This window comes from Anguilla anguilla, chromosome 17, assembly GCF_013347855.1.
Source record: "Anguilla anguilla isolate fAngAng1 chromosome 17, fAngAng1.pri, whole genome shotgun sequence".
NCBI lineage: Eukaryota > Metazoa > Chordata > Actinopteri > Anguilliformes > Anguillidae > Anguilla > Anguilla anguilla.
This window is the reverse complement of record NC_049217.1, coordinates 18,650,286-18,673,704: the sequence shown is the minus strand read 5'-3', so window position 1 is coordinate 18,673,704 and position 23,419 is coordinate 18,650,286. Positions and strand designations below refer to the sequence as shown.

At 45.0% G+C, this 23,419-nt stretch overlaps 2 protein-coding genes across 2 annotated transcripts in view; both read left to right on the top strand.

Moving 5' to 3' along the window:
- LOC118216330 (unconventional myosin-XV-like) overlaps positions 1-8,416 on the top strand; it is a 35,909-nt gene extending 27,493 nt beyond the window's left edge. Inside the window, exons 48-66 of the mRNA XM_035397422.1 lie at positions 225-366; positions 497-608; positions 971-1,045; positions 2,045-2,250; positions 2,574-2,707; positions 2,801-2,870; positions 3,113-3,185; positions 3,759-3,832; positions 4,249-4,331; positions 4,996-5,126; positions 5,493-5,587; positions 5,687-5,764; positions 5,873-5,969; positions 6,051-6,211; positions 6,741-6,874; positions 7,197-7,330; positions 7,758-7,891; positions 8,017-8,157; positions 8,315-8,416. Coding sequence (XP_035253313.1) covers positions 225-366; positions 497-608; positions 971-1,045; positions 2,045-2,250; positions 2,574-2,707; positions 2,801-2,870; positions 3,113-3,185; positions 3,759-3,832; positions 4,249-4,331; positions 4,996-5,126; positions 5,493-5,587; positions 5,687-5,764; positions 5,873-5,969; positions 6,051-6,211; positions 6,741-6,874; positions 7,197-7,330; positions 7,758-7,891; positions 8,017-8,157; positions 8,315-8,416 — 2,176 coding nt within the window. The remainder of the gene's footprint in view (positions 1-224; positions 367-496; positions 609-970; positions 1,046-2,044; positions 2,251-2,573; positions 2,708-2,800; positions 2,871-3,112; positions 3,186-3,758; positions 3,833-4,248; positions 4,332-4,995; positions 5,127-5,492; positions 5,588-5,686; positions 5,765-5,872; positions 5,970-6,050; positions 6,212-6,740; positions 6,875-7,196; positions 7,331-7,757; positions 7,892-8,016; positions 8,158-8,314) is intronic.
- A 1,311-nt stretch (positions 8,417-9,727) lies between these two features.
- LOC118217116 (lethal(2) giant larvae protein homolog 1-like) lies at positions 9,728-21,051 on the top strand. The gene is made up of 13 exons (XM_035398925.1): positions 9,728-10,370; positions 11,884-11,981; positions 13,526-13,607; positions 13,757-13,773; positions 14,441-14,636; positions 15,108-15,261; positions 15,477-15,757; positions 16,308-16,572; positions 17,054-17,168; positions 17,974-18,059; positions 19,018-19,141; positions 19,646-19,728; positions 20,212-21,051. Exons 1-12 carry the CDS (start codon positions 10,290-10,292, stop codon positions 19,722-19,724), a joined length of 1,578 nt encoding a protein of 525 aa, XP_035254816.1. The 5' UTR covers positions 9,728-10,289; the 3' UTR covers positions 19,725-19,728; positions 20,212-21,051.
- The last annotated feature ends 2,368 nt before the right edge of the window (positions 21,052-23,419 follow it).

The window sequence follows — 23,419 nt, the reverse complement described above, 5'->3', positions numbered from 1 at the left end:
GCAGCACTAATGCCCGCATACCCAGAATGCCACAAACACATACACCCACAAACTCAGAACCCAATAAACCCACAAACCCAGAACCCAACAAACCCACAAAACCAGATGCCCACAAACACATGCATCCATATCCACAGCCAAAGCTGCCTAAACACACAGTGATCATAATGCAGGATTTTTTATTATTTTTGTCTGTCTGTCTCTGTTTTTTTAATATTTCCCAGCTACGCAGACATCATGTTTGTTACAATCCCTTCCAAGAACATGCTGGAGTTCAATCTGACCAATGAGAAGCTCATCCTGTTTTCCGCCAAAGCGCCACAGGTGAAGACCATGATCGACTTCTTCATCACCGAGCTGAAGAGGGTGAGCCGGGGTGGATGGGATGCCGATGCCCACGCAATTAAAACATGAATGCAACTCGACCACAGCAGGAACAACAATAGATCTGTGCGTGGAAACGAAAGTAACGCTGCCTCTCCCTGCTCTGCTGTAGGACTCAGACTATGTGGTCGCGGTGAGGAATTACATCACAGACGACATGACTCTGTTGAGCTTCCACAAGGGTGACATCATTCGCTTGCAGACCATGGAGGGTCTGGAGGAAGGTAAGCTGCTTTTGGATATGAAGCTGATTGTTATTTTTTTTAGTATCACACCAGTGTGTCTCATGATCGGTATTATGATAATAGGTCAAAGAAATTAGTGATGGGTCATTCGCTAACGAACACTCTTTTTGAAGGGAACTTTTGTGTGAGCATATTGAGTTTGCTTAGTGAATGATTGTTACGGCTATTTGTGTTTGTCATTATTGTTTCCTCCTGAGGAGGCACATGTGGAGAAAATATTAGTGAAAAAATGTCAACTTGGTGCAGCCTGAAGCATAAAATGAGAGAAAAATAAGGTTTGTAAATTGTGCCTTTGGAGAGTGTGGGAGGTTGTCAGTTCACTACAAACTGAACTTTCACAGGACAGCACTATGGCTGCATTGTTAGAAAGAAGGTGATGCTCCTGGAGGACTTGCGAAAAGACACATTAGACTTTGGTGGGTCCGTGTGACTACCTAGCATGGACTGCTTTCAGTCTGTGTGACCTGCTAGCATGGAGTACCTTCAGTCTGTGTGACCTGCTAGCATGGACTACCTTCAGTCTGTGTGACCTGCTAGCATGGACTACCTTCAGTATGTGTGACCTGGTAGCATTGACTGCTTTCAGTCTGTGTGACCGGCTAGCATGGACTACCTTTAGTCTGTGTGACCTGCTAGCATGGACTACCTTTAGTCTGTGTGACCTGCTAGCATGGACTACCTTCAGTCTGTGTGACCTGGTAGCATTGACTACCTTCCGTCTGTGTGACCTGCTAGCATGGACTACCTTCCGTCTGTGTGACCTGCTAGCATGGACTACCTTCAGTCTGTGTGACCTGCTAGCATGGACTACCTTCAGTCTGTGTGACCTGCTAGCATGGACTGCCTTTGGTTTGCGTACCTCTCTAGCATGGAATGCCCTTCATGCAGACAACTGTGCTTTTTGTGTGCAAACAACTCAAGCTGTGTGATGTCACTGTGCATTTACACAAGGCTTTTATTTTGTATAGAGACCATAACTCTAAATCAAACTCTCAATAGTTCAACATGGTTGCCTCTGCATCACATGACCCGTTATGCTAAATGAATTTTCTTTGAAATGACAGAAGCATCATCAAGGTTCTGTGGCCCTGTTGTCTTGCAGTGGTGACTGTGTGGTTTGTAGTGTGATAACATAACATATCATAACATATAACATGACATATCACTAAAAACATAACATAATCATGACATGACATAGCATTGCATTGTATATCATGACATTCATTTTTGCAGCTGCTCTTCTTCAAGTTTCTAGAAGGATAAAGAGCGTTGTTGGGTTCTCCTGCAACTGTTATCCTTAAGAACAAGTGCCACAGGCTCTGGATACTATGTGAAGTGGTTATTTCTGTCCTGGTTAGTGATGGTTATTATCTGCGGTTGCCTCTGTATCTCTGCCTGGTCCCTTTCACACTAAGGCTGGAAGTTTGGGGCCATTCACGGCCGTTCAGGAGTCTTCCCCGCCGAGTTCGTCCAGCCCGTTGCCCCGCCCGACTTTGTCAACCTCCCCGTGGACAGGAAGGAGGAGCCAAAGAGCAAGCAGGGTCAGGTCGCCGCGTCCGCTGCGGTTGCTGTGGCGATGGCTTCCACTGTGGCGGCCCACGAGTTGGACCGGTCCACCGAGGTACGAAACTGAACATGGCAACATTCCCATCGCATTAGACACACCTCTCATTTAAACACGCGTGTCCTATTTAAACACACCTCATTTAAACACGCTTGTCATATTTTAACACACTTCTCATTTAAACATGTCTCTCATTTAAATATGCCTTTCCCATGTTAACATGCCTGTCTCAAATAAACACACCGGACTCATTTAAACATATGCTACGTATGTAATCCAAAAGAATAGAAATGCACATTTGAATATTTTAAAATGAAGTGAAAATATAGTGCCACTTTTTGTTAGTAGTAATCCGGTGCCCGACTGGCTTCTCCCTCAAGGTGGCGCCAGTTGGCAGCGAATACGCAGATGACTTTAGTAATATGGAGGTGGATGAGAGGATTCTGCAGGACCCCCAGTACAACATGGTGGAATTTGCCAAGAAATACTTCAGAGAGGCAGTGAGAAAAAACAGGTTGGGTGTTAATTGCTGATGAAGATGATTGTTCATATTCTGCTCAAGGTCTTAGATTTGGTTCATGGATTTGTGATGTTTATGTTCTCATAGTGATTCATATAAACACAAGTCAAAGAAAGGAAACCCTAGGGAACCTGCTGATATGGTAAAGTTTTCTAAGGTAAGTAAGTTACTGTGCTTAAAATTTGTTTTCCACTTAAAAATATTGCTTGTAATATGTGTATGTGTATGTGTGTGCATGTGTGTTGGAATTTATACATACTTTTTCACTATTTTCACAGAATTATTTTAGTGATAATTATTTTATGTCAATACTGGCATGCTGTTGTGAATTATATGAGTAACCTCCATTTTATGTTATGTTTGTCTGATTGAATGTATTCTGGACATTCCTGCCAACAGTCACCCATTCAGGAGTCTCTAATAGATTTCACTGATGACGCCATGAGCAAAGTGGCAGCGGACATTTTCCTGGGTAAGTGAGAGGTGTTGTTCAGCAGCAGTGTAGTGTAGCGTAGCGTTTATGGAACCAGGATTGCATGTTTGATTCCCGGGTGAGGCATTGCCATTACACACATTACTTATCCTGAACTGCATCAGTAAATCTCCTGCTGTATAAAGGACTTGTACTGTATGTAATGAATATAAGCTGTATACAGCACTTTGAGAGCGTATGATAAATGCTGTAAACGTCAATGTACTTGATACTTCCAGCCAGTACTTGTGAAATGGGACATTTGCTAACTTTGTCCTGAGATGGGCCTTTTTCCCCTGTCTCTGAATCTAAACACAGTAAGAAACATATTTATTTTCACTTGAAATGCCCAGTAATCATGGTGGTGTTTATAAGGTAGTGATGCACTGTATTGTCAGTAATCAGGGTGGTGTTTATAAGGTAGTGATGCACTGTATTGTTAGTAATCAGGGTAGTGTTTATAAGGCTGGGCTGTACTGCATTATCAGTAACCATGGTGATGCTTATGAAAGACAGTTCTCTACTGTATGCCTGGCAGTTTCTCTCAGGGTATCCTCTATGCTCTGCTTGCAGCTATAATGAAGTTCATGGGAGACTACCCTCTGAAAGGGCAAACGGAGCAAGATGTAGTCTGCACCATCCTGAGGGTACGAGTCTCCCCAATCTCTTCTGCACAACTTTCATCACAATCACTCACAGTTACATGGACCTGGATTCAGCCTCAATTATCCTTCATTTTGACTGGAATGCTAATGTTTTTCTCACAAATTTTTGGCCAGTTGCAAACTTGCGTGTGTGTATGGAAGTGAAATGTAAGTATAATGGTCGATTGAATCCAGGCCATAGTTTGTGAAGAATTTAGTCCCCTTGAGAATGTTTTGTTTTGCAGCTGAGTGACATCACTGCAGTGTTCTGCAGCTCTGTGACATCACTGCACTGTTCTGCAGCTCTGTGACATCACTGCACTGTTCTGCAGCTGAGTGACATCACTGCACTGTTCTATCGCTCAGTGACATCACTGCACTGTTCAATAGCTCAGTGACATCACTGTATTATTCTACAGCTCAGTGGAAAGCATGGACTAATGAAGGATGAAGCTTACTGCCAGGTCCTCAAGCAGATCACCGCCAACACCAGCTCCAAAACGTAAGCTCCTCACCAGAGGAGGAAGGTCTCCAGTCATGTCAGAGACTGGGGCTGTGTCTTACACGCATACTGTTCATACTATATGTACCTCAGAGTCACCTACCGTATGGAAACATGTAGTGTACTTACAACCTTGAGGCCTAATAAAATGAAACCCTAAATCTAGTGTGGAATCACTGGATTCCTGTCCTGCATCATGTCCTAGAAGAGGAGGAGTGTAACTTGACAGCAGGTGTGATGTGCTCATCGAACAGACACAGAACGTAAATGCAGTGCAATTTTTCAGCATTCAGACACTGTGTGCACGCAACTCAGCACTCTGTCAGGAAGGTAGATGCTATTGTTGTGCACATTGCTGTACTATACTCCATGTACTAAGTAGAATTGTAAGCTGCATGCATTGACCACGTCAGTATGAGCTGAAGGTTTGGACCTGATCAGAGGATGGGCGTGTGCACTAATTGTTCACTCATTGTGACATCATCCTCATGAATGTTCATGAGCCGGCCCGGCAGAGAACACAAGGTGGTTCTGAGTGAAAGGCTGCTGCTGTGATTGTATGCATATGCACAGTGTTTGTAATCAGACCGCCAGCCTCGTGTACAGTGTAGCGCTGGCGGCTCTGCGGGCGTGTGCTGACGCTCTGACTCCGTGTGGTGTGCAGGGACAGCTGTCAGAGGGGCTGGAGGCTGCTCTACATCCTGACCGCTTACTACCGCTGCTCCGAGGTGCTCAAGCCCTTCCTGTTCAAGTTCCTGCAGGACGTCTGCCGGACCCCTGGGGTGCACTACCAAGGTGCGCTTTCGCCTGGATGACATCGTTCCCCAGACCTGTGTGCTTTCATGGGCACCTAACATTTACAGAATAATCTATGGTTTGTGGCTGTGTCATGGCTTAGCCTATAAAAATAAATATTTTAGTCTCATATTTAGATGGAAAATCTTATTTCTGTTACTTTTGTGCTAAATAAAACAAAATATTGGCAATAAGGTGAGACATTAAAATATTTGCCAATGGGGTAAGAAAATTTTATTTGTCAAGCGAACAGTGACATAAAACAAGATAATATTTTCTACTTTTTGAGTCTTATCACAAAAGGACAACTCTTAAGACAGATTTTTTTGTATGGAAAGTTTTTAATGTGCTTGTCGGTGTTGGCAGGGATCGCTAAGGCTTGTGAGCAGAATCTGAGGAAGACCTTCAAGTACGGTGGGCGGGTGGAGTTCCCCACCAGTATGGAGCTGAAGGCGATGGTGGTGAGCACCCTGCGCTAGGCTCCCTCTCTGGGTGCGGTACAGAGCGCTCCCCTCTCCCCCCGGGGCTGACCCCTCCTCCTGTTCTCCTGTCCCCCACAGGCCGGCCGCAGTTCCAAGCGCCAGCTCTTCCTCCTGCCGGGCGGGATCGAGCGACATCTCAAAATCAAAACCTGCTCGGTGAGTCTCTGCAGGGCTACTGTACAGCATGTCAGCTGTTATCAGGACGGCATTTGAGCTGTGGTCAGTACGGCGCGTGAGCTGTGAGCTGTTTCTGTCGCGTTTCAGATTTCTCTGGACGTGATTGAGGAGCTTTCGTACGAGATGGGCCTGTACAGACCAGAGGCCATGGATGAGTACGCCATCTTTGTGGTCACAAACAGAGGTGAGAGGAGCTTCTGTTCATGTGGGGAGGAGAGAAGGGAAGGAGAGGAAAGCAGCGTGACTCAGTAAAAACCTCCCGCAGGCCAGAACGTCCGGCCCCTGACCAAGCGGGAGTACATCCTGGACATCGCCACCGAGGCCGAGCCCATCGACAGCAACTACAGCTTCTGGTTCCGGAGGGTGATCTGGGCCCAGCCACTCAAGTTTGACAACGAGCTTTACGTCACCATGCACTACAACCAGGTACGACGCTCGTATGACGCCTCCCCCAGCCAGCCAGTGAACACTCAGGGCCGATTTAACCAGTGTGCGGCAGCCGTCGGCACTACAGCGGCCCACTGGCGGATGGCTGAGGCGTGGGATGGGGACTGACTGTTGGGAAAGAGTTGAACGGTCCTGCCGCTGGTGTACCACCATCTGACGCTGACTGCACTCCGATAGACACTTTCTTTCCAGGACACTCCCCTTCACTCTCAAAACAGATGTGTTAAAAACTTTTAACACACCTCCATGTCTAGTTAAGGACAATTCATTGTGTTATTGTCAACCATTTATGTGTTCTTTTGTAATAAATTGAATGTTTGTAACACAGAAGTAGCAACTTTGACAAAAAATGTGTTGAAAGTAACACAAAAGCAGTTACACAAAAAGTGTACTGGATATTAACGCATCCTTTTTGATATTGTTGTTGGCCTGTGCCTGTCATGATTGGGTGAAGGGGTGTAGAATCGGCGGATTCTTTGCCTGTTGTCTTTCTGTGCGCCTCCTGCAGGTTGTGCCGGACTACCTGAAGGCTCTGCTGACTGTCCTGCCCCAGGGAAAGATGAGCGATCAGCACTTCCAGCAGCTCTCCAAGCTGGCTGCCCTGCAGCACCGCACCAAAGACAGCATCTACCTCCCCACTGTGTAAGTCTGCAGAGCTGCCTCACTCCTGTCACATGACAAGGGGCTCTTCTCACGTCACATGACAGGGGCACCTCTTCTGCAGGGGAGGACATTATGTAGCTATCTCCTGCTCATTATACATTATGGATACAATATGCATTGGTATTTTTGTATTATTATTTTATTGATATTATTGTTTATTTAACAATAAGGTCAAATTATTCCACCATGAGTCTGGTACCGAAAGTTTACTGCTTCAGCTGAGAGAGCGGGCTGCTCTAGCCCCAGGCTCTCAGCTTCAGCTGGGAGGTTCAGACCACTCTAACCCCAGTCTCTGCTTCAGCCGGGAGGTGCAGGACTACGTCCCTCCACAGCTGTACGGCCAGCAGCGTCCGCAGCATTGGCTCAACACGGTGACCCAACACATGCAGCAGGTCCAGGTCCTGAGCCCTCACCAGGCCAGAGCACAGTTCCTGGGTAAAGAGAACACACACACATACGTACAAACACATGTCTACACACACACACACGTTCACACACTGACACACACCTGCACCCACACCCACACACACATGCACAATCTCATGCACTCACAGAAATATGCACAAATGCATGTTACTACTACCAGTCCTACTGATATGATATTACTTCATAAATTTACAGGACACTGACAAAACAAAAAAGAGCTAATTTTAATGTATTATTTCCATAGTAACCTGCAGATGAGTACCTGCACCTGCACCTGCTCTCATTCACAATCATTCTTTTCTCCTGAGGTTTGCTTTTAAAAATGAATGTAATCACCGTAATGATACAGTTCACAGCCCTGAATGCGTAAGCAGCGTCTGTACCTCAGAGCACCCGAGCACTGACACACGTGGGTCTGTGCCCCTCTGGCCCCCAGGTCTGGTCAGTGCCTTCCCCATGTTTGGCTCCTCCTTCTTCTACATCCAGAGCAGCAGTAACAGCGCCATCTTGGCTCCTTGCGTTCTGGCTGTCAATCAGAACGGGCTCAACTTCCTCAGCAAAGATACTCACGTGAGTCACAGCACGGAGCTGCCTTTAAGAATGGGAGGCTGGGGCTGCTGGGTGGCTCAGCAGTGGGTAACTCTTGCAGCTGCGAGTGGAGGACGCGAAAGTCTGACCTCCATCTTGATCCCCAGGAGGTGATAGTGAAGTTCCCTCTGAAGGAGGTACAGTCCACACGCACACAGAGGCCCACCGCTGGCTCCAGTTTCCCTTACGTGGAGATCATGCTGGGGGACCTGCTATCCCAGCGCATCACCCAGCTCCAGCTGGAGCAGGTACTGCACCCTGCGCTTTAGAAGCTGTTTGTGCTGTAGTTTGAGTACATTAAATACTGTAGTTTGAGTGCATTAGATGCTGTTTGTGCTGTAGTTTGAGCGCATTAGATGCTGTAGTTTGACTGCACTGGGGTTTGTGTTTCTGGTGTAATTGCAGGGACTGGAGCTGTGCCGAGTCATCGCCATGCACATGGAGAACATGCTCTCAGTGCGAGAGAAGAGACTGACCCTGCCCCCCAGCGAGATCACCCTGCTGTAACCCTGACCCTCCCCCTACGGCACAATCAACCGGCTCTAACCCTGACCTCCCAACCCCCCGAGCGCGAAATCACCCTACTCTAGCCCTGCCCTGTCCTGCACCCTTTCTAACCCTAGCAAAATCACCCTGCTGTAACCCTGAGCCCCCCCCCCCCAACCCCCCCAGAGAACTCACACTGGTAACATAACCCAGCTCTAACAGAACTTCATCCTTCCAGCAATCTGTCATCCCCACAAACACTCCATACTGAATGCTCCTGTTTTGGACAGATTAGCTTCCACATTCCTACATGGCCATAGCATGTATTCATTTTCTTTACTCTGCCACTATTTAAATTAACTTCAGAATGACCTTCCCAACACCTTCAAATGTTTAAGTCCTTCCAAACCTTCAACCACTTTATTTCAGCAAAATAATTTAAAAAATATTTACAAATAACTGCTGTTCAGTCACATGACTTGAGTGTTAGTACACACTGTAAAATGGTCACAGTTAAGTCAACTCTTATAGAGTATAGTTTATTCCAAGAGTATACTTGATCCCTAATGTACTCCCAATGAACTGTTAGAGATTCATTTTAAAAAATAATTTTTCTGTGTGAATACTCTTAATTGTGCAAATGAAATGAATCTAAATCCTAAATACTGAAATAAAGACGGATAGCTGTTTATACATGCAGAGTAGGGTATGTATAACTGTGCTCATACTACTGTATGTACCAGTGAGTCACATTCAGCACAAGTCTGCCATGTTTCTACTCACAAAACAAAACAGCATTCAGTCTGTGTCTGAATAATCTGTATAATGAAAGAATATTTTCTTTTAACGTGTACTGTTTATATGTACAATAAGTGCATGAGTTATGCACTGCCCAAGATTAGAACTATAATTAAAAATATTATTTTTGTACAACAGTAAATATTGTTTGTCCATAAATGTTTCTGTAGAGTGAGAGTGTTAGTGAGAGCCAGAGTGAGCAAGTGGCACAGGACATGCGTGTGAATGGGATGAGGAGAGCAGTGAAACACGCGTGTGATTGGCATGGAGGAGAGCAGTGAAACACGCGTGTGATTGGCATGAGGAGAGCAGCATGGGACAGGTGAATGGGATGAGGTGGGCATACCTAAGATGTAAGTGAGATGTATGTCTGTGAGAAAGTGCTCTGCTGTTGACAGCTTTCATGTCATTACTGTGTGCCACCTGGGCTGTAGCCCACGCTTATTGCTTTCAGTTTTTTTATGGCTGCAATAATCCTGCTGTTTCTACTATCTTCTGTAATGCTGCCTCATATTCCTGTGCGCACGCTGCACCGTTTCATCAGATACAGCATATGCAGGTAACGGGCTATGTTATGGTAAAAGGAGGTTGAAATGATATTGTGGTTATGGGTGCTTTAGTGTTATTTAACGTGCGCCACGAATCAGTTAAATTGTTTAAAAAACACGTTTTCAAACATAGTTTAATGTTTACTAGTCAACATCACGTCAGGATTCGGGTGTATAAAGTACCGTTATCACTATTTCCTCCCACTAGTCTCTATATGTTTCCTCTGATTGGGTTACCAGAGACATTTCGTCCAATCCGACCAATTGCAACCAAACGTCGCTTCTTCTGGTTGTGGAATACAGAGTTCTGGATTTGGGAATACTGCGTGATCGTGAGTGTGAAAGAATATGTTTAATACTTCGGTTCGGTTCTGCCTGGATCTTTTTAACAACTTGACCTTGTAATGTGGAAAAACGACAAGAACTGTCCTAAGCACGGCTTTGGAGTCTATACATTTAGTGCGATTTGTGTTGAACAGATATAGCCAACACCTGGGGAAATATCTAAGTATTTCTTCTTGGTTTGACGTATCTCTGCTGGCCTCAGTATGATGAAGTTTAGGTTCCGAAGACAAGGAAATGACCCACAGAGAGAAAAAATCAAACAGGACCTCTTTGCATTCAGCAAGGTAAGGCGAGACAAGGACCGAAATTCCTCTCCTGAATCAAGGCAAGTCTACAACTGTTTGTGTAAGGTTTATTTTTAGTTTATTGTTGTCTCATCTTTTAGAAGACCCACAGAATGCATGCGGTTCCAAGTATTACGAGCTACAGTCTTATGATTATTTTATTTGTCCAATACTGATGCATGCCGAATGGATCTTGCTAAAGATGTTATCCGTACAGCGAGCTAACGAGCAGACTCATATGTTTCGGGGGTTATTGTAAAATCCCAAGCTTGGACGAGCTGAGACTCCAAAACCTTGTTTGTATTGCCACGAACTGTCATATGATTAGCAGCGACACAGAAGAAAGGCGTTATAAATTCGAAAAAAGAAGGATTCATTCAAATACCCTTTGCATTTTCATTAAACAAATTCGTGTTCTATTCCTGCAGATGTTGATTGGCGGCAGACATTTAATACTCTGTATTTCTTGGATGCTGGCTTTAAAAAAAAAATGCAATAAATACATAAATAATAATAATAAATGTTCATTAAAATCGAATTTATTCTTCGGGATACTAAATGCTATTGAGATATCAGGCCTAGCATAAACTACTTTGTTTATTTGTTTGAAAAGGCTATCAAATTATAGTCTACGTTCCAGAGACCAACAAACTTTTAAACTCTAAGTTAGGTTACACATACTTTATGGTGTTTTGATAAATATTTAAAGTTGTTTCAGGAAAAGGGATTATAATAATTCCCAGTTGGTGTTTTTCTTAAATGGCCTCCTTTTCATTTTGATGCAAAATTGCTAAACATATTCTTACCAGATGTTTGCCTGCTTTTCAAAATAACTAAAAAAACTTGTTGGATATTTGTTTTTACACATAATAGTGGGAAATGAATCGCCCTAATACTTTACAGGATTGTAAATAACCATGTAGTAGCAAAGACAGGAAGCTCCATAACTTGATTATAAATCCAGAGTAATATTCGATTCCGCAATGTCCTACTGTAAAATTGCCTTCCAAAAAGCCAAATACAGTAGTGCGATAGGATTTGTGTTCCATGCTATCGCCCCCTGCTGTCCCGAGGTGGAACAGGAGCTGATTATCTCTAAGGTGACCCAGTCCGTCAGACTGCTGAAGTGCTCCATTGTGGATTTGTGGGGCCTAGGCACGCCTGGCACTGTGCAAACCATGACACTGTGCTGCCGCTCTGATAAATGACCAGAAGACAACCACTACAGTCCTCCAGCTGAGGCTCTCTCTCTCTCTCTCTCTCTCTGATATTTATATTACAGTTAATTATTTTCTTCTGGTATTTTATGCTGCCCCTTTTAGTACATCAGGGTACATACAGTTGATGTGGAAGAGGAAGAAGTGTTTGTTTCTTTCTGTGTCTGGACCATATATGATGCCGATGTCCTTAAATCAGTAATACTGGAGATACTGGTCAGAATTCCCTTTGGGGTATCAGTGAATACGCTGTTATGGTGCCGGTTGGAATGACTTTTCTCTGTCTTCCCTTGCAGATGGTTGAACATGGATTTCCTAGTCAGCCTAGTGCCCTGGCCTATGACCACATGCTGCAGCTCATGGCTATTGGCACTAAATCTGGAGCCGTGAAAGTGTATCCTTTTCATTATTACTGCTGAGGTCTTACACCCGTGCAGGTGGAAACACTCTGATATTAACATTTGATTCCTTGTTGACCATTTTCAATAACTGTGGCGAGTTGTATAGTTACTTTAGAAGCTGATGCTGAGAATCCAGTCTGTGTGAAACAGAATCCAGCCTGTGCCTGGGGTTCCACAGACAGGACGCTGTGCGACTGAACCCTTGTAAAGAGAAGAAATTCTTGGGAAGCTTTCTGGCTGGAGCCTGGTCTCCATGGAGACATTAGGGGTACTGCCATGGCCACCGCAGGGGCATGCGCTGGATGATCCAGCGAGAAAGAAGAGGCAGATGTGGAAATGTCAGCTTCACCAGCCAGGTTTATGTCCATGAGAAGCACCTCACGGTTCTGCTCTGGCTTTTCCACACCACAGAGTTTGTTCGCTGAGGTGCTGAGGAGAGGACCGGAGAGGGTAAACAGTGATGGAACTCTCTGTGAGACTCAAACAAGAAACCCTGCATTGTCCTCATTGAAGTCCTCATTCGATTGCCTTGTTACCCTGAAATGAAATCTGCTGCATTCTGTAGAACTACAGATACCATCATAGACATGTTACTGTAGGTTTTGGAAGAACCCTGCTGCTAAGGCTGGTGCTCTGTACCTGAATCATCCAGCTGATTTTTCACCACAGGCAGCAGATCAGCTGTTTTCTTCCTGCTGGAATAGCAGGGTTTGTCTCCCTCTGTCAGTTCCACTGAAAGAATGTTTGAGGAGGGATCCTCAGACCTTTTATGAACGATAAATCCCTCTGAGTGAGAGATTAATCACCCGCGGAGTGATCGGGATGAGTCTGTGAGATGTTAGAGACCCACTCTCCCATCTGTTAGTCTCCATAACGCCCGGCACATTCCAGAATCAGTTCTGCATCGGCCCTGGAGACTTTAATCCCGCCTCTGCTCTCAGAATCAAGTCAAATTTCCCCGCTTTGCTAATAATCCTGTCCCGCTCACAATAAACATTGAAACGGAAAAAGACAAGAGAGAACTTTTATGTGTTTTTTTAATGTGGTGAGAGAACCATGTGAACTGTCCCGCCTTTGTGTGTGAGTGTGCGTGTGTGTGTGCGTGTGCGTGTGTGTAGAGAGAGAGAGCCATGTGCATTCGAGTTGCTCCACTCAGAACCTGTCTATGGGGAGAAATGTAAGTTAGACAAATTGAAAGCAGCTGATACTGTACGTGTGTGTCTTTAGCTGGTCTGTTGTTTGGCTGCTCAAACTCAAGCATGACTGAAGCTGCTGGCCCAGGGATAGTTGGCACTAATTAGCTGATTGAAATTCAGGAACGTGACAGTGTGCCCTTTTGTCTATTGTAATTTCTGTCCACTATGTAATGGCTCTCTCTGAGTGACATCATTGGAGCACAGCTCCCAGCAGAACTGCATGTAATCTGTAAGCAGAAGACAGTGGCTTTGGCAAATTGGCCCAGTATGTTCACAGCGAGGGAAGGAAGGTGTACGATAAAAGATGCCGTATGTCTCCTTGACCGCCCTCCTCTGCCCAGATATGGAAAGCCGGAGGTGGAGTTTATTGGTGCGCACAAAGAGACAGCCGCCATCACGCAGATGCACTTCCTGCCTGGCCAGGTAAGATTCTTCAGTTTCCTTTCAAGCATGAAGCAAACCGTTTTTCAGCAGTACAGGAAGAACTCTCAGATGCTGTTCTGAAAACCCTTCAGGACTTATTTTTTCAGGTCCTGTTCCTGTGTCTCTGATCGGACTGCTGAACACAACAGGAAAATATAAGGGCTTGGCAATTTTATGTGTCTAGTCTGGATTGGGCCTTTGTTTCACAATAACAGTACTGATAACACTAATCATAGTGACATGACATCTGCATTTTACTTTCTATTTAAGCCCTTCAATGTCCTGTCTATGAAGAAAATAACAATCAGATGAATCTGCATCAGACACCATCCAGGTTGGCTTCTGAGAGGAAATGACGGGAGCTTTATTATTTTGCAGTTTGTGCTGCAGAGAATCACTGGTGTAGGAAAAAGCATGTCTGAGATCTCCAGTGATGTCAGTAAATCCATTATAATTTGTCAGTTCCCTTTTTTTTTAACCTTGTGTTGTAAAATACTAAATATATTTATAAACACTGTTGGGAACCCCGCCACTGACCGACCCTTCTCATATACGTGCTGTCCGTCATGGTTGTCATGGGAACTGGGGAGTGATGTCACAGTGAAGGTGGCTGGCAGTGTCGTGACGCACAGCATGGTCTAATATTGGGTACTTACCCTGTAGCAGCCTCTAGGGGGCACACCTGCTCCCAGATGGCAGTCTGTGGGATGAGAAGCAGCAGCAGCTGGATGTTGCAGTGATAAAACAGGGTTGCAACTATGATTGGGCATTGCTTATCGAGTGATGAGGAAAATATCTCAAATGAAGATATGTTCTATGAGTTACTGAGTGAGGGGGGCAGAGTGTGTTAGAGGTGCCCTGTCGCCCTCCTCCAGGTGCACGTTGCACCCAAACGACAGTGTGGCCCTGGAGGGGCCCCTGTCCCGTATCAAGTCCCTGAAGAAATCGCTGCGCCAGTCCTTCAGAAGGATCCGGAAGAGCAGAGTTTCTGGGAAGAAACGTGCACCTGTAAGCAGTCCCGTCAGCAAGGTGAGTGACTCTCCTGTTCCCCTCCCCCTTTCCTGTGACATCACAACTCCAGCTCTGTGGGAATGAGCTGCTTGCAGGTATCTGTTCTGCACATTGCCATGTTAGCATGCCCTTGTCTGACCAAAGACCTCACTTCTTCTGACACAATCTGAGCTCTTCTGACCAAAAACCTCACATCTTCTGACAAAATCTGGGCTCTTCTGACGAAAAAGCTCACATCTTCTGACACACTCTCAGCTCTTGTGACACAGTCAGCTTTTGCTCTCACTCCCTTCTCCGCTAAACTCTTTATTCTGTAGTGCTCGGCAGTGGGTAATACTAGGCTGGTTGGCTATATAAATGTGTAAGTGAGCTGTAAAGTAAACTGTGCTGTTTTTATACATGGTGTATAGAAGCGCATGGTGTATACTGTACAGTGAGAGCTCCGGGGCTGCTGTGTAGCTCAGGCTGGACTCAGGTCTCCTTCCCCAGGTGCAGAAGCCCAGAGTTCAGCTCACAGAGCAGATGAGGCCACCGTACGTGGGGGTGACCCCAGCACAGAGGCGGATCGAACCCCGGTCTGCTGATGACTCACTCTCTGGGGTGGTGCGCTGCCTGTGCCTGACTGACACCTACCTGAGAGACGGTGAGCACCGATTGGCCGATCGCCGATCATTCTGGGCTACAATCATAACAATTACAGGTGCTAATTTGTTTATTGAAGCTGTGGCAACTGATACTGCACAATTAGACTTAGCCCTTTATTGCTCTTGGGTACTTAGCCCTTGGTTATTTAATAATGGGAAGCTTCCCCATCCCTGTCTGATAAGGGGGTACCTGTGTTCCTCCGTGCCCCTGCAGGTATGTCCCATGGCCCCACCGTGTGGGCGGGCACGAGCTCGGGCACGGTGTACGCGTACGTGCTGGAGCTGCCTCCGCAGAAGTCCTCGGAGCGGGGCGTGGAGGCTGTGCTGGGCAAGGAGATCCAGCTGATGCACAGGGCCCCTGTGGTGGCCATCGCTGTGCTGGACGGGCGGGGCGTCCCCCTGCCCGAACCGTACGAGGCCTGGCAGGACCTGGCCAAGGCCCCCGACATGCAGGCCAGCCACTCCGTCCTCATCGCCTCTGAGGAGCAGCTTAAGGTGACCTTAGGCTCTATAGACTCCCTAGAGATGGTAACATAGCTTTGTGTAGTCCATAAAGAGAGTAATGTAGCTCTATACTCCATACAGAGGGTAATGTAGCTCTATACTCCACAAAGAGGGTAATGTAGCTCTATATACTCCCTGAAGAAGGTAGCATAGCTTTGTGTAGTCCACAAAGAGGGTAATGTAGCTCTATACTCCATAAAGAGGTTAATGTAGCTCTATATACTCCCTAAAGAAGGTAACATAGCTTTTGTAGTCCATATAGAGGGTAATGTAGCTCTATATACTCCCTAAAGAAGGTAACATAGCTTTTTGTAGCCCATAAAGAGGTTAATGTAGCTCTATATACTCATTAAAGAACGCAACATAGCTTTTTGTAGTCCATATAGAGAGTAATGTAGCTCTATACACTCTATATGGAGGGTAATGTAGCTCTCTAAACTCTGTAAAGGGGGTAATGTAGCTCTCTAAACTCTGTAAAGGGGGTAATGTAGCTCTATGTACTCCCTAAAGAAGGTAACATAGCTCTGTGTGTCCAGTGCAGGTGTTCACGCTGCCCAAGATAAGTGCCAAGACTAAGCTGAAGCTGACTGCACAGGAAGGCTGTCGGGTGCGTAAGGTGGCCCTGGCCAGCTTTGGCGGTACGTCGGCGGGGGAGTACAGCGAGGACGCCCTGGTGTGTCTCACCAACCTGGGAGACGTCCGCGTGTTCAGCCTGCCTGCGCTGCGGCCTCAGGTGCACTACGACTGCGTGCGCAAGGAGGACGTCGCCGGGATCACCTCCTGCACCCTCACCAGGACGGGACAGGGTGAGCGCGCCAGGGCCACCAGAACACTCAAACTATATGGTGTGGTTTCTTTATTGTGGATGAAACTGTCCCTCTGAATAGGATTCCTGTGATTTGATAACCTGTGGTAGATGAAATCACGCTTAACATCATACTAAATAACCTAAATACAACACTACACCTTTGTCATTTTAGTATTATTATTTGATTTATTTTGGCACCCTTTTCCAGAGCAACTACCAAAGCCTACATTTTGACAAATTTGTGCAGATGGGTGTTTACGGTATAAATCGAGGTTAGTCTTACTTCTGGTTTCATTGACCGGCCCCCACCCAAGATTCATCCCTTAGCCTTGTACTGCAGGCCTGTAGCTGTGACAAAGCTACACTCCCTTTAGCTTCAGTGCTCCAGTCTCTGTAGCAGACCGGAGTGCGCTGCGGTGTTTTCTGAAAGCTCTTAGCAGTCCTGTGTCTTGTGTCCTGTGTGTTGATGTCCTGTTTAGGTTTCTACCTGACTTCCCCCTCGGAGTTTAAGCGTTTCTCCCTGTCCACGCGGGCCATCGTACAGGCGCGCTGCTCCCTAGATGTGAAACGGCCCCATGACTCACCTGCCCTCAGGTAACTGTGCTCAGGTAACAGCGCTCAGGTAACAGTGCTCAGGTATAGTAACGGTGCTCAGATAACAGCGCTCAGGTAAGAATGTTCAGAGCCAAGTCAGAGTAAGCAGCAGGCAGAGTAAATCTGTGTTCTGGTGCACAATCTCATATCAGCCTGAGCCGTTTCTTAAACTAACACGGCGATGACTGACTCCAGATTTCTGTAAGAGGTTCCCCCTCCTATAATGGCACTGTAAATTAGTTCAGTGTGGCAGTCTTAGGATGTGGCAGTGTTATTTTCAACAGGCTGTTTTCACTCGGGTGTAAGTTGCTTTAGCCGCCAACAGGCAATAACACCAACCAGATTAAGTGGTGGAGCTATGAAAGCAACAAGTTCCATTCTTCCACAAGTCATAAATCGGCTCTGTAGCAAGTGGCTGCTCTTTTTTTATCAGCCAGTTATTATTTTCTGCTGATTTTGGCCTTTTGCTGGGGCTGGTGTGAAGCTGTGAGCCCAGCATTCTGTTCTGAGCCTGATTTACTGCACACGCCCTGCACAGCCCAGTAAGCATCTGCACAAGGGATACGGAGGAATTTAGCTGGGGCGCTGCATGCCCCCTGCAAGCGGCAGGTGACTAATGACTGTGAGCCAGGTTGGTATTTCATAAAATGGTGTTATACCATAACATGAGAAAACCACTGCGGGCCTTTTACGAACTTCTGAATCGACTCTTTAGGACTGAAACAGCCGACTCTCTTCCCACACTGGTGATTGGTGTAAGCGTGGTTGTAAATTGATGCTGCTTTCCTTCCCTTGTTTTTTGTAGGGATGATGCAACAATGGCTGTTCAGGCTAATGGAACACACAAAGCGCACCCTGCTGGAGAGAGCCTGTCACTGCAGGAAGCAGAAGGTATCAGGGCTCTTCAGTAACCAAGGCCATGCTTTAATTAACCCTGCATTGCTGTCCCTGGATTATAGAGATCCATGGCCTGAGGATTGTAAACACAGCAATTAGGAATTAGGAACCCTGTGGTTCAACAGTGAACACTGCATTACTTCCTGTCTCATGCCGATGTCTTCCTGTCTACAGAGCGAGGTGGTCAGTCTAGATTATGTAGGGCATAGAGCAGTGTATTCTCCAGCTCTCTTTTCAATGTTTCAGTCACAGGACTGACAGGACTGATAGGACTAATAGAAACTCCTAGGAATATTAAGACTGATAGGTTTAATAGGACTGATAAAACTGATATGACTATTGAGACTGATAGGACTAATGGGACTGATAGGACTGATAAGACTAATAGGACTGCTAAGACTAATAGGACCATTAAGACTGATAGGACTAATAGGACTGATAGGACAATTAAGACTAAGAGGACCAATAGGACTAACACAGGGGTGCTTTACTAGTCTCCAAGGCAGCACCCCACAGAAATCTTTACCCCTAGAGGAATGACTCCCAGATTCATCAGGCGAATTACACTTTTGCAAAAGTGATTAATTTCTCTGGAAGATGGAGGTATCCCATAGTAAAACAAGCTTCCTGTTCCTGAATTCCCGCTTTGCTTAAAAAGGGAATTCCATTAAAACGTTGTTTTATTAAAGCTCTGTGCTATAATTAACACATTATGCTCTTAAATGGTTGAATCTAAAGTTCCTTTAGCAACTCCTGTTAGTTCAACCATTAAAAAAACAGGAATTTATTCGCCATAGGATGTGTCTGTGAGGGAATATTATTCAAAACTGGCTCATGTGTGATTCAAAGCTTGAATGCAGAGTCATTTGTTAACTGAGCTTTGTCAGAACTGATGGCTCTCACTCCTCCATCCGCCCCCCCCCCCCCCCCCCCCCCCCCGCACCACACACAGGAGTTCCAGAAGAGATGCAGAGCTCTCTCTCCTCCCCCTCCCTGGACTCCCCCAGCAGCTGCGCTGACATCACACTCGACATCACTGGTGACATCTCCTCTGAGGATGTCAAAGAGTTCTTAGTGTAAGCCCTCCCCTTCAGGGAAAAGTGGCCATGTGGGCTCAGGCTGCTGAGGCGCTGGGTGCACCCCTCTTTGTGTAAGACTGTATAACCCAGCACGAACCCAACGTGTTTCTGGTCCTACAGACCAGCCTCAGCTCCTGAGAGTTCTCCAGCCTGTGTGTGTGTGTGTGTGTGACTCAGGCAAGGCTGCAGTCTAATACAGGGTAGCTGGGCTCAAACAGGGAAGGGACATACTGTTGTTCTTAACATCATAGACCAGGCCTGTATTTTAGGTCATTGGTACACAAAAAAACTGCTTCCACTTTTAGATCTCAACCAGGGACTGAGTCCTCAATCTGTCTGCAGCAGCAGTAGCTTAAAAGAAATGATAAAAAGCTTTATAAAATTTTGAGGCGAAGAATAATGCTTTAAGACTTTAAGCTAGTGTGTGTGAGTTCCCTGTGGTCCTGAGAGCAGCTCCACAGTGAAATGTGACCGTGCCTCCCCTCTATGCTTCTCTTGAAGCTCGGAGGACGAGACGGGTAATAACTTCAGGAACGTCTCCGAAGAACCTGGAGTGCCGCCCGGGATCCTAATTAACTAAAGAGGTGAGAAAGAGGGCCCTCTCCAAGACCCCCGGGGCCCCCATCCATCCCCTGAGCAACATCACATCTATGTGTGTATCAGTAGCACCAATGCATCAGGGAGAACATCCTGCGGGACGATGGTCATTAAGACGGCTGGATTCAGGGATGTTTTTTTGTGCCCAGTTGAAGCTGAAATACAGAGTAGTGGGTTTCAGTGTTAGTTGAGCAGTTATAACTGGCGAAGTCTCAGAGTACGGAGCACTTCCTGTCTAATGGGGAAACGGTGGCTGTGGGAGCATTAAATGTCCTTGTCCCCAGCTGTTATATGTCGCAGAAACACAGGCGTCACTGTCAGACTACGGCATCAACAAGGGCCCAGAATGTACAGGTGAGAGATGGAGACAGAGTATACAGGCTCTACAAAATCTCCCTATATGCATATTTTCACTAATTTATATTCATCTCTCTTCCCACCTGTTCTTTCTCTGACTTGTTTGTTTACAGTCTCAAAGTAGACCACCGCCGACAGACCACTGCTGTTACTATACAGCTGCTGGCTGACTGAAGTGGACAGACCGACTACATTGGGATGGACAGATATTAGAGTTCTCTTTTCTGTTTTCCTGATCAGGTTTCTTTTAAAAGAATCCTATGCTGTGAATCCTATGTAGTCTCACCCATGCATTGGATGATCTGCTAGAAGCACAGGGAACAGGAGATGAATGTGCAGGACAGAGATGGCATTTGCTCAGGTAGAACACTTGCTGTGTACATGTGTCACCAGCATAGAAACTACAGTACTAGTGTTGCCATGACGCCCGTCAAGGTCAAATGGCTGAACCTTTCAAAGGATAGTCTCTGTAGCGGTGCAGGTTTGTTATTCCTTCTATAGAAAGGCTTTTCTGACAGCCTGGAGATCAGAGAAAAGTTATTTTGGACCCTGTGGGTTTGAACATATTTTTTCTGTTTCACATAACTCGTGCTGACTTGCCCAAGCTGAAGAAAGTTTTCTCATCATTTTGAGATGGACTACAGTAGATATACTGTAGCTTTTTCTTCTTTGCAAAAATTACAGTTGTAAAATAATGCGTTATACATAATGATGTAGTTCATTTTTACATACTGTTACTTTACTGGTAAACATCAGGAAATTATTCGGTCAGTGTGTTGAAGTTTACCATTGACAGAAAGAGTGCTCAACAAGACTTAAAGAATTTTAGAAGACACCCGTCCATCCATCCATTATCTACACCTGCTTATTCCTACTGAGGGTTGTGGGGGGGGTTCGAGCCTATCCCAGTGTGCATTGGGCAAGAGGCAGGAATACACCCTGGACAGTTTACTAATCTATCGCAGGGCACACAGACCATTCCCTCACCATTCACTCATACACTCATACCTATGGGCAATTTAGAGTTTCCAAGTAGCCTACCAGCATGTCTTTGGACTGTGGGAGGAAACCAGAGTACCTGGAGGAAACCCACGCAGACACGGGGAGAGCATGCAAACTCCACACAGAAAGCATTTTAAATAACATTTAAATAAAACTTTTGATTACATAGGGCCCAATAACATTTTTTTAAGCTCTGTTCATAGTATTAATGCGTTATGAAGGAAAACTAATTTTGTGGTTTTTGACTGACATTAGTTGTACTGTGGGTAGTATTTTATATTTGTGTGAAGGCTGAAAAGTAAAGGCCCACCAGTTTTCCTTTTGAATATTTTAATGCCTGGTAACTGTGGTATTAGTCTTAGTGCCGATTGCTTCAACAGGGAACAGGGCACTTAACTCCACCAGCAATTGTCAAGGAAACTGAGAAAGTTATATCATATTCAAAACATTGTATTGCTTTTAAAACATTTACTAAATAAATACTGTGTGTTAACCAGTAATAAAAAATTATGAATTTAACAAAGAACCTTGTTGGACAGGGCTGGGCAAAATAGTGTAGCTTGTCATACTGGTTTCATAGAATTGGTTTATAATTTGCATGTGGCTGACAGAGTTCTCATTTTCAGATTCTTACATTTATTTTCCTTGAAACAAAGGTGAAAATTGTTTTAAATATATATACACTGGCACCTGTCCCATGGAACTGAGGGCGTAGTACTTTGCATTTAATATTTATCTAATTTATGTAGAATTACATCTTACTTTGTCACTGAGTAATGTTGAATCTAATGTTAATAAACTATTAAATGCTTAAAATCCTATTTTTGCTGTCTTAGTTGCCTTTTTAACTTTTTTAATGCTCTGACTGCATCAGGTGGCCAAAGGAACTGAGCTGATGCCACTATGGGGAAAAATGACAGGGGGTTTAAAAGCTAAAAAAGGCCAGACACAGCGATTATGGGCTGTAACAAACAACACTTAAGTAGAGGTAGCAGTTCATTTTACATATGGAAATGAGCCTCACATTGGTGAATTGAAATGTAAAAAAAATAAAAGATTAACATGCAAAAATTTTTAATAAACACTTTTTAAACGTATTAATGCCATGAGAAGTAGTTCTAGATTAAACTGTGCACAAATTAAGCTCTGTGAATCTTTATGAGTAACCGTGGGATTATATTTGGAGAGAGACATTGCAGTTGAAGATGAACCCAAGAGGTGCATTTGTCCACGTTGAGCTGCAGCGAATATCTAGAAAGCTTGTCACATTTCAGCAAAACTACCTGGATGGACAGGTACTACTTCAGGTAAGTGGAAACATACCTTCATTTCATTTTTGGGTTCACTGTCCCTTTAATAAGTTTGTCGCTCCTGTGATATCAAATACAGCTGTTTTTATTTGCTAGTTGAGTGTAACTATACTTTAAAAACTATAAGCTTAGCATCATTGTTGTCAATAATTATTAACAGCTGCCAGTGTTGCTTAAATAAATAGCTCAAAATTGCAATGATAAATAGAGTGGGATCTTTCAATGAGCACATGCTGTGATTCTAGAATACTAATTAGATTCTAAAGGATCATTAGTGCCACAGGAGGGGGACAGACCACCTGTTCAGTATCTGCTCTTGATGACAAAATCGCTGCCATTACATGTACAACATCCCTTTCTAGGCACTATCCCTGATGGCGACACAGAGATGACAATCCCACCATCCACAACTGACACTGAACCATCAGAAATCGGTGAGTGATTAGCTTTATTGACACACATTTTACGATTGCAACATAACTGGATATATCACTTCAGTAAATTCAAAGCAATATATTGCCTATAAATCATGTTTTATTATGTCGGTTGTGGTGGGAACTTCACCAATGATTATGTCTCTAACTATCGCCCTCTTGTGGCCTACTCATCTGGATTGCACTGCTTGTATTCTCAGTTACCCAAATCCATGAGCACAGCAGAGAATACAGAATACAAGACAGTACTTTTATTTTGATATCACTGGCAAAGGCCAAAATAACACATTGTTTCGTATGATTCTGGCAGACCTGTTATGTGCAACGTGAACAATGTCATATCTGATTGCCAAGATGAAAAGCACTTTGGACTAAATCACAGTTTATTTAATCAGATTCCAACCTACACATCGCTTGTGCAGTGCAATCCTTTTTGATCATTCTCGGCTTCTGAAAAATCAGTTCATTCTGAGCATTGCTGTGGTAGGACTTTGCTGTGCATGTAATGCACTTAAAAACTCCTCTGCGAGTGAAATGCTATTCTGAAATGGAACTAATGGACACCAGCCCAGTCC